Consider the following 11,412-nt stretch of genomic DNA (forward strand, 5'->3'; position numbering starts at 1 on the left):
ACATTCTATTCAAAATAAGTTAGAAAGAAAAAAGAACAGAAGGCTAATCTATTTTATCTAAAAAGATACAAGAAGTCAAAATCTGTAGTCTTTCTCAACAGTCTTTTAAAGATCATATACAGGGAAAAGAGGCTTCTAAAAATGGAATCTCCTCTAAAAAGATATAAGGATAATGGTGAGAACAGGAGATACAAGGATACTGGTGAGCAGAGGTGGTGATGATAATGAAAATGATCAAAACTATAAAGACCCACAGAATACCAATTACAATGACAGTGATGATGGATACGTCAATGCCAATGGAAAAGAGCCAATAGGGTAATCAGAAGAACTACTGAAGTTCTACAAACGGAGGGCGTTGGGCCAACCTATAGGCCTCACCCTAAGCTCGAAATATTACCTGCAGAACACTGACCTAAATTAGGGCAGAGTTCACAAGGAGGGTTGTCAACCCCAGCCTTACACGCATCACAGAACCAGGGCTCTGTTGAGCTGGATGACACTGTGCTGGACACTGAGATGGAGTCGCTGATGCCATAGCAACCCTCATGGACCGACACACTGCAGCCATCACATGTCACAATTTCATTGAGGTCATCGGAGTGGTCTCCTAGGCACACCGCACACACCAAGATCTTGGGGCGCTCTATACCCTGGATAAGGTTGAAAAACAGTATTAAAGGAAATTTCTATATATATCCATACCTAACAATGATATACATACATATATATATATATATATATATATATATATATATATATATATATATATATATATATATATATATGTGTATGTGTAAATAAGTAATAATGGTAATTTACTGGTACTAGATTGCACCAAGTTACCTCATGGCCTCCATTTTTCACACTGCATCACAGGCCAACAAACCATTCTCCTCTGGAATGATTGGACCTGATTCCTTTTCTGATAATTAATTACCAAGGAATTTTCCAGCCTTTATCTTGCCAGAATACATGTGGCTAAAATTCAATATCCCTTTCCAGAGTGAGTGCCTCATTCATTCATTTTAACTCCTATGATCTGGATCTTGCTACTGAAAAGACTTGGCCTGAGGGGTGGGTGACATGAACACATTTGGTTGCAGGGAGTGGGTGACAGGAACTTGACATCATGAGAATTTTGGCTGGAGCCCAGGGTGACGGGAATGACTTGCCAAGAATGCACAAAGCTCTTAGAGGGTGCTTCAGCTCTGTGGGTATTTAAGATGGGGCTTTTGCATTATTTACATTGATAAATGAGTGTGGAATGAACTAGCCATGTCCCATGAATGGTTGAGTGCCGGCTCCATGGAGGATGCTAATTCCATGCTCGGGATCCCATTTGGATAAAGCAAATCAAATGACAAAATGGAAAATGGGTTAAAATATAAAAGTACTTATGTAGAAAAAGAGAAAAAGTCAATGCAAAGGGGAGGCATAGTCTTGTCATCACACATGAGTGTCTGTGTGTACCAGGCCTACACGCTGCACACCTGTCAGAGCGGCTTCTCAAGTAAGCTTAATGACCATATTTTGGGCCATGTGAGGGCAATGAAGGCTCCTTATCCAAGGGGTTAACTTCTGAATACTTCGATACCATTTGCTTGTGCAGGATAAATTTATAATGCAATGAGAAAAAACAGCACTTATTTTGATTGCTTTTTAGCCTAATATTGTACATTTTCTCTCTATCTTCTCATGATCCAAGTCTACATAACTACTGTAATAAGAGTAACAATAGTATCATTATCATCAATAATAATAATAATAATAATCATATCAACAAAAGAGAGAAGAAAAAAACAAAAAGATATATATGTTACGTAATCATAAGTGGATACTCAAAGCCTTGTCATTAAAAATGTTGCAAGAAAACAACATCGACACTTACTTTTTCCAGTTCAAGAGCCTGTTTCTTCTTGGCCTGCTCCAGGAGCTGTGTAACTGTCATATCCTTTTCGCTGATAGGAGGGGCTTCAACCTCCTCCTCGCTCTCCTCCTCATCCTCCACATCCTCATTGTCATCATCGTCAATGTCTGGCGCGTCAGGGTCACTGTTGATTGAAATATCATCATCGTCGTTCAGCTTGGCCTCATCCACATTGAAATCGCTGTCATCTGAGCTCTCTCCCAGGTCCAATTCCGCCAAGTCAATTAGGGCAGCTTTCGATGGCTTGACTTTTCTCTTGCCCGGTTCTCTATCGACTGGAATGGAAAAGCTGGTTACACGGGTGGTGACTGGAAATGGGGATAAAAACATTAATGATTTATATTAAGACTGTGGACTGAAACGACATTCAAAAACTCTGTGGCAAGATCATATCACATGAAAGTAATCTGTAGCATTGTCATTAATTCAATCTCAATCTAAATCTCAATAATAATGCGCAGGGTGCTAATGAGCGCAAACTCCTTTCAAAACTATTTTTACAAATCTTATTGATGATTTGTTGTGATACCTGGTTCTATTTCTATTAATGGTTAAAGATATTATTTGTAGCTATTCTTTCCTAAATATCAATGTCTTGTGTACAGCTATACACATGAATTTTAATTGATTAATAACTGAAATAGTATAAAATTAATATTACTGCTACTAGTGCTCTATTTCCTTATATTTCATATGTATCAGTATCTAAAAAATTCTGCTTTTTAATATTCCAGACTGTTTAAAAAAGAAAAATGAGGAATAAGATAAAGATGGTAAATAAAAATACAATATGAGTACAAAAGGAAATCTTAAAACATTAAAATAAAAATTACAATAATATGAGAATTGTACTGAAATATTTAGAAAGACATCAGAAGAGAAAACCTGAAAGATAAAGGGTAAAAAATATAATAAATAAGAAAAATTATAAAAAAGAACAATAATAAAACAAAAATTTTAATATAAATACAAAATAATAACATAAAATAAAAACAAAAATTAAAATCAGCAAAATAACGCTCAAAAGACACCATAAAGGGTATAACATAATAATATTGAGAAATTCCAAATCTCGAAAACTTTCTAACTCTTTTGACACATCCCAGGCACTAGAAAGAGACCCCACACAGCAAATCTCGCCCTCGAAATCGCCAGCCTATTCCCCAAGTACATTCCCCACTCGCCCAAAACTCCCCGAGGAGAAATGACACGCGAGAAATAAAAACGAAATGAGAAAAAATGCCTTCGGTGCTCCCACTGCCCAAGTCAAAACACCGCGCCCCTTCGTCCAGCGTTTCAAATCCTCATTTCCTCCTCGAAGGTCGTCCTTGAGCGCTCCTCCTCGCACCAGGGTCTTCCTCGCTATTCCCTCGACACTTTTCCACTGATCCACGGCTTGTTTTTCCACTCGACTCACCCATAGCACGTAAAAATAGCCCGACTGTGTCATTTTTTGAGGTCTTGTTTTCCTCCGCCATCATAGCGGCGTCTGCAGGGGGGAGAAACACCGAGCCTAAACTAATTTCGAGTTTTTGTTAGGGACTTGATTTGTTATGATTATATTTGCTGAAATTATCTAGAGTATTTTTCTATGTGTAACACTGAAGAGAATTTTATGCGGTTTGATATTTGTAGAGACACCGAGCCTAAACTTATTAGGATTGATTATATAAAATTAATTACCATTTCTTCTTAGTACTTTTTAATATTCAGATTTTATGTTCGAAGGTATGCATAGCTAAAAAACAATAGCAACAACAACAACAAAAACAACATATTCTGAGGTTACATATCTACTTCTCTATTCATCTATCTACCATTTTCTCATTGTCTATATTTGTCTAATGATTTTTTTTCTTTTAATTATTTCACACAATATGTTGAGAGGAGAGAAGACGAGCACAGATTTTTGCGTAATCACATTTTGCTGTCAACTTTCTTTCATTTCATAGGGAGAAAATGATACCCTATTATCTAACTCATTTTTGCTTTTCGGTTTTATATATAAAGAAATATGTGTTGATAAAAGAAATGCCGATACTAAGCTAAATCAAGATATTCTTTGTTCCATAAATTTATTCTGTTGCGTATCATATGATTTTTTTTTTCCTAAATCGCTTTTCAAGGAGACACGTAGAGAAGAGACACCGAGCCTAGATAAAAATCGCATCTATCTGTTTTTCAAAATCTTATTTCGGTCGATATTATGAATTCTTTATATTTCCCGACTGTTTTACGTGCGATTAATTTTTCTGAGGAACTTTGTATAAACGGGACATTTCTGTAAAAAGAAAAAAAGAAAAAAAATCAAATTATTGTACTCACCCTAAATGGTCTTTCGTAATACAGTTGTTGAATTGATTACAAAATTCGTCACTGTTATGCATCGAAACACAACCTTGTTATTCGGAAGCTAGACACATACGTCGAAATTAAATACCGTAGCTTTATTTACAGAGCGTGAATCACGAAGATATCAATTTATCCTTCTATTTATAATACACATGCAAGACACACACACTTATGCGCACTGTAGTTCTCTCTCACTCTCTCTCTCTAATAATAATGATGATGATGATGATGATAATGATGATGATGACGATGATAATAATAATAATGATAATAATAATGATAATAATTATAACAATAATAATAATGATAATAATAATAATAATAATAATAATAATAATAATAATAATAATAATAATAATAATAATAGTAATAATAATAATAATAATAATGATAATGACAATAATAGCAGTGCTAATGGTAATAATACTAATGATAATAATAACGGTTATTACCATAATAATAATGATGGTATTATTATCATCATTATCGCTAATGATAATAACAAACAATAATAATGGATAAACAATGGTAACAATGATTATAACAAAAATCATCATAATAACAACAATGATAACAACACTGATAAAAATAACAACAGCAATAAAGATAATGATAACGTAAATATTGATAATAACAGTAAAGGCTCGAACCCATATCGCCTTATAACACGACCTACCCCCCCCCCCCCCCCAGACGGCCTGGAGGAGGGACGCACTCACATCTTCGGCAAGGTCTGCAAAAGTACTTATTATCTTTGTTGCTATATTCATCAGTGTTGTTATGATGGTTGTGATTATGATAAGTCTCATTATTTTTATCAGTGTTGTTATGATGGTTGTGATTATGATGTCTCATTATTTTTATCAGTGTTGTTATGATGGTTGTGATTATGATAAGTCTCATTATCTTTATGTGTTGTTATGATTGTTGTTATTATGGTAACTTTCATTAGGATTATTGTTATTATTATTGTTTGTTATTGTCATTAATAATAATGATAATAACGTTATTATCATTATCATAATAATGATAATGATAATAGTAATTTTTATAATTATCATCATCATCATCATCCTTATCCTCCTCATCCTCATCCTCATCATCATCATCACCATCACCATCATCATAATTATCATAATCATCATTATCCTCCAAAACCGACACTGCTACACACAAATACACAAAAAACAGTTATTTCCCTTAAATTCGCTTGACATCCATTAACATTAGATTAGGTTAAGTTAGGTTAAGTTAGGTTAAGACGAGAGAGAAAAAAACACCATTTTTTTTTTTTTTTTTTTAACTGGCAGGAAGTAAAACAATCTCTGCCTCTCCTTATCTTTACAAAGATTTATCTAAGAAAAAAAAGGAAAAGAGCGAAGGAGATTGTTTTTTTTTTTCTTTTTTTTAAATCTCGTGTTCATAGTTTTTTTTTTATTAGCGGTTTCCTGCGCTGCGCTATCTGGGGAATTCCCTAAAACCGCTACTGCGCATAAGGTCTAAATATAAATATATATTTATACTTATATAGACCTCATCGTTATTCATATTCTTCATATTATTTTTTCTGTTTGTTATTCTCATTGTTATCTTTATTATTATCATTATTATTATTATTGTTATTATTATTATTGTCATTATTATCATTATCATATTATCCTTACCATCATCATTATTGTTATTATTATTATTATTATTGTTATCATTATTATCATTATCATTATTATTATTATTATTATTATTGCTGTTGTTGCTAATGTTATTATGATTATTACTATTATTATTGTTATTATTATCATCATTAGTGTTATTAATATAATTCTCATTCTCATTATTATTCTTATCATCATCATCATTATCATTTTTATCATCACTATCATTATTCTTATCATTGTTATTATAATAATTATTATCATTATAATCATGATTATCATTTTAAACTATTATCATTCTTATCATTATTATCATATGATTATCCTTATCCTCATCATTATGATTGTCACTTTTACCATTATACCTCACGCAAAATTACATGCAAATTTTTCCTAAATATTTCGCAAAATTCTTTTAATGCTGCTTCACGAAAATAATATCCGGTTAATTCTGAATGTTTTGCGCTAGTAAGAATAAGGTGTTAACGTTAACTATCATAAAAAAAAAAATCAATAACATATTTGTTTGATTTTTTTTTTTGTATTAATCGGTGACATTCATGTAATTTACCTCTATGTCAACCTTATCAATAATATTAAGCGGATGAATTTTTATTAAGCAACAGGTTTGAAATACCAATATACAAACAAACAAATAAACCGTATTTAAACGCGATTTATACAAATGCATCCGTAATTTACACATTCTTGTTGCCGAATTCCAACAAAAACAACAAAAACTTCAACAGCAACAAGAACAAAAAAAACAAAACAAAAGACAAAAAAAAGACAATAAGAACACAAGAACAACAACAAAATTGATATATCAACATAAATGTCTTTATGGATGAGGTCATGGGATTTATAGAAAAAACAAAAAAGTAGAAAAACAAACATTTATTGAGCACGGGTTGTACACCAACCTAACCTGAACAGTAGTGCAATATACAGTACAAAAAAAAAAAAAAAAAAAAAAAAAAAATAATGGATCTAATTGAGGCTTCCATCTCATGATTGATTGTTTATTCAGATGAAATAAAAAACAGTTTCACACTATATGTATGTATACGAGTATATATATATATCTTTATACAGAAACATGCTTTGGGTATAACAAATGCGTGAAACTACAACAAACAGACTATCCTGCTGAATTTCCCGAAGAAACTATATACAATACCTATTAAAAAAGGTATAATAATGAAAAATAACAGTTTATCACAATGATAATAATAATGATTATAACTATAATAACATTAATGGTGATAATAATAATAATAATTATGATAATAATGATAGTACTACTAATAATGATAATACTACTAATAATGATAATATCAATTCAATAACAACAATAATAATGATAATAATAATGGTGATTAAAATATTGAAAATAAGAATTATAACAACATTGATAATAATGATTGTGATAATTATAATGATAATAGTAATGTGACAATAAATAAAACAAAAATAACATTGGTAATCAACTTGATAACAATGATAATGGTAATAATATGAATAATGATAATGATAATATGAATAATAATAATAATAATAATAATAATAATAATAATAATAATAATAATAATAATAATAATATAAATAGCAATATGAATAATGATAATAATAATATAAACAATAATAATGACACTAATAATAATAATAATAACAATAACAATAATGATAACATCGATATTAGTCATACTGATTATAACATTAAAAAATGCTTAGAAATTATATCAACAATATAACAATAATACTAAGAGTGACCAGCTAATTCACATAATTGCTGAAAGCGTGTTAGAAATAGCTGCTGTTTTACTACACGTAAACGCCACCGAATCTTGTTGAAAATTCTAGTTGGCAACTGCCATGCCAAACCCCGCCCCTTTTGCCTTCATTCATAAAAAAAGTATTAATAGTTATTTTGATTTCTTTTTTCGATTATTTTTGTTACCTTTGTCATTATTGAACCATTTTTCAAAGAGAATATATTGATGAAAACAACAAAATATCGCACAGACTGCCAGAGTAAAAAAAAAAAGAAAAAAAAAGAATAGAGCTGATGACGTCATCCTGATTATCAAATGAGGGTGATCTGTCGATATCAGATCTTGCTATATACATGATTTTTTGTATAATTTACTCGATATTTGTTATAATTACTAGAATTATAAGATTTCCCTCGTTTAGTTATGATAACGAAGAATTCCACACCACTAACAGCCGTCAGAATACTAGAGGGATACAGTCAATTTAATTTTGGGTTCAATAGACTAATTGGAAACGGCGCTACTTACCTTTCAAGTGCTTTATCAGAGGAAACGGACAATTTAAGGCAAATGAACTCAAGAAGAATCCTGAACGAGATTTTAGGACTTTTGGGAGGCAGGATTGTAGGATTGTAGGAATTTTGCGCTCATTTCTCAATCCTTTTTCCCCTAAGACGCGTCACTCCATAGCCGACCGTCTTCCCGCCACCCGCTTTCTTCGTCTCTTCCTTCTCCTTCTCTTCTTCCTCTTTAGCCTCCTCCTCTTCCTCTTCTACCTCCTCCTCCTCCTTCTTCTTGGCTTTCGGGGCCTCCTCCTTCGGCGCCTCCCGCTTCTTGGAGTACGAGGAGCCGGTTCCTGAGACATCCGAGAATATGCCGAAGGGATCATCGAACACGGCGAAGGATGGGCCGATGCTGCCCGTGACGAAGGTCCCGAAGGTGTCCCTCTCGTACCCGGGCCCCATGGAGTCCTGCGGGGCGCTGTAGGACTGCTGAGGGGCGGACTGTGGGGCGCTATAGGACTGTTGAGGAGCGGACTGCGGGGCGCTGTAGGACTGCTGAGGAGCGGACTGCGGGGCGCTGTAGGACTGCTGAGGGGCGGACTGCGGCGCGCTGTAGGACTCCAGAGGGGCGGACTGCGGCGCGCTGTAGGACTGTTGAGGAGCGGACTGCGGGGGACTGTAGGAGGCGGAGAGGTCGTTGGACGTAAGGCTGTAGGACGCTTGGGGGGCAGCTGACTGGGGCGGACTGTAGGACTCGTCTGGTTGGCCATAGGAAGCCTGTGGGACATCTGGCGCACCGTAGGACTCCTGCACCGACACCAGCGGAGCAACGTAGATCGACTGCTCAAGAGGCGGGCCGTATATGGACGACACGCCCTGGCCGCTGCCTCCTCCGCCGTATCCTCCTCCTCCTCCTCCTCCACTTCCACCTCCAATTACCCAGTAACCCCCTCCACCTCCACTTCCACCTCCGCTATACCCTCCTCCTCCTCCTCCTCCTCCTCCACTTCCTCCACCACTTCCACTATACCCTCCTCCGCCTCCTCCGCTTCCACTTCCTCCTCCTCCGATTCCACTATACCCTCCTCCTCCTCCTCCTCCTCCGCTTCCTCCTCCTACGCCTCCGCTATATCCTCCTCCTCCGCCTCCTCCTCCTCCACTTCCTCCACCACTTCCACTATACCCTCCACCTCCTCCTCCTCCTCCGCTATATCCTCCTCCTTCGCCTCCTCCTCCTCCTCCACTTCCTCCACCACTTCCACTATACCCTCCACCTCCTCCTCCTCCTCCACTCCCTCCTCCTACGCTTCCACCATACCCTCCTCCTCCTTCGCCTCCTCCTCCTCCTCCACTTCCTCCACCACTTCCACTATACCCTCCTACTCCTCCTCCTCCTCCACTTCCTCCTCCTACGCTTCCACCATACCCTCCTCCTCCTCCTCCACTTCCTCCTCCTACGCCTCCGCTATACCCTCCTCCTCCTCCTCCACTTCCACTTCCTCCTCCTACGCTTCCACCATACCCTCCTCCTCCTCCTCCACCACTTCCACTATACCCTCCCCCGCCTCCTCCGCTTCCTCCTCCTCCTCCTCCGCTTCCACCATACCCTCCTCCTCCTCCTCCTCCACTTCCACTTCCTCCTCCTACGCTTCCACTATACCCTCCTCCTCCTCCTCCACTTCCTCCACCACTTCCACTATACCCTCCTCCGCTTCCTCCTCCTCCTCCTCCGCTTCCATCATACCCTCCTCCTCCTCCTCCACTTCCACTCCCTCCTCCTACGCTTCCACTATACCCTCCTCCACTTCCTCCACCACTTCCACCATACCCTCCTCCTCCACTTCCTCCTCCTCCTCCTCCGCTTCCACCATACCCTCCTCCTCCTCCTCCACTTCCACTTCCTCCTCCTACGCTTCCACTATACCCTCCTCCACTTCCTCCACCACTTCCACTATACCCTCCTCCGCCTCCTCCTCCTCCTCCTCCGCTTCCACCATACCCTCCTCCTCCTCCTCCACTTCCACTCCCTCCTCCTACACTTCCACTATACCCTCCTCCTCCTCCTCCACTTCCTCCACCACTTCCACTATACCCTCCTCCGCCTCCTCCTCCTCCTCCTCCGCTTCCACCATACCCTCCTCCTCCTCCTCCACTTCCACTCCCTCCTCCTACACTTCCACTATACCCTCCTCCGCCTCCTCCGCTTCCTCCTCCTCCTCCTCCGCTTCCACCATACCCTCCTCCTCCACTTCCACTTCCTCCTCCTCCGATTCCACCATACCCACCTCCACCTCCTGCTCCACTTCCTCCTCCTCCTCCACCACTTAAACCATACCCTCCTCCACCTCCACTTCCTGCACCACTTCCACCATACCCTCCTCCACCTCCTGCTCCACTTCCTCCTCCTCCTCCACTTCCTGCACCACTTCCACCATACCCTCCTCCTCCTCCTCCACTTCCACTTCCTCCTCCTACACTTCCACTATACCCTCCTCCTCCTCCTCCACCATACCCTCCTCCGCTTCCTCCGCTTCCACCATACCCTCCTCCTCCTGCTCCACTTCCTCCTCCTCCTCCACTTCCTGCACCACTTCCACCATACCCTCCATCTCCTCCTCCTCCTCCACCACTTCCACCATACCCTCCACCTCCTCCTCCTCCGCACTTCGCCTCCTCGGTGACGGTGACGTAATCCTTCTGCGTCTTGGTGACGGTCTGGTACCAGAAGGAGACCTCGGTGGTGGTGACGTAGGACGGGGCGTAGGCGGTGGTGGTGACGTAGACGGGCTGCACCTGCACCTCGAACTCTGTGGTGGTGACGGCCCTCGTGGACACCTGAGTGCGGTACTTGGTGGTGGTGAAGTAATCCGGTACCAGCTGCGTGGACACCTGTACCTGGTTCACCGTCTTGTACACCGTCTGGTACTGTGTGGTTGGTATGTTTCGCGTCTCCGTTACGGTGTGGTAAACGGGTTGCTGTGGGAGAGAGAGAGGGAGAGGGGGGGTGAGGGAAGGGGCATAGGGGGGGGAGGGTGATATATATATATATATATGTATATATATATATTATATATATATATATATATATATATATATATTATATATATATATATATATATATATATATATATATATTTTTTTTTTTTTTTTTTTTATTTATTTTTTTTTTTGGGGGGGGGGGAGTTCAGTCGGTGTAGGAG

General features: G+C 38.6%; 1 protein-coding gene across 1 annotated transcript; it reads right to left on the bottom strand.

Annotated features, from left to right (window-relative positions):
* Nucleotides 1-415: 415 nt before the first annotated feature.
* On the bottom strand, nucleotides 416-3,459 carry LOC113820744 (PHD finger protein 14; the record flags this gene model as incomplete). The annotated part of the gene is given in 3 exon segments (XM_070139484.1): nucleotides 416-653; nucleotides 1,892-2,205; nucleotides 3,348-3,459. Coding segments are annotated over 3 exon segments (616 nt in total), but the record flags the coding sequence as incomplete, so codon positions are not given.
* Between the last annotated feature and the right edge of the window lie 7,953 nt (nucleotides 3,460-11,412).

Source organism: Penaeus vannamei, chromosome 25 (assembly GCF_042767895.1).
Source record: "Penaeus vannamei isolate JL-2024 chromosome 25, ASM4276789v1, whole genome shotgun sequence".
In the NCBI taxonomy this organism is placed as follows: Eukaryota; Metazoa; Arthropoda; class Malacostraca; order Decapoda; family Penaeidae; genus Penaeus; species Penaeus vannamei.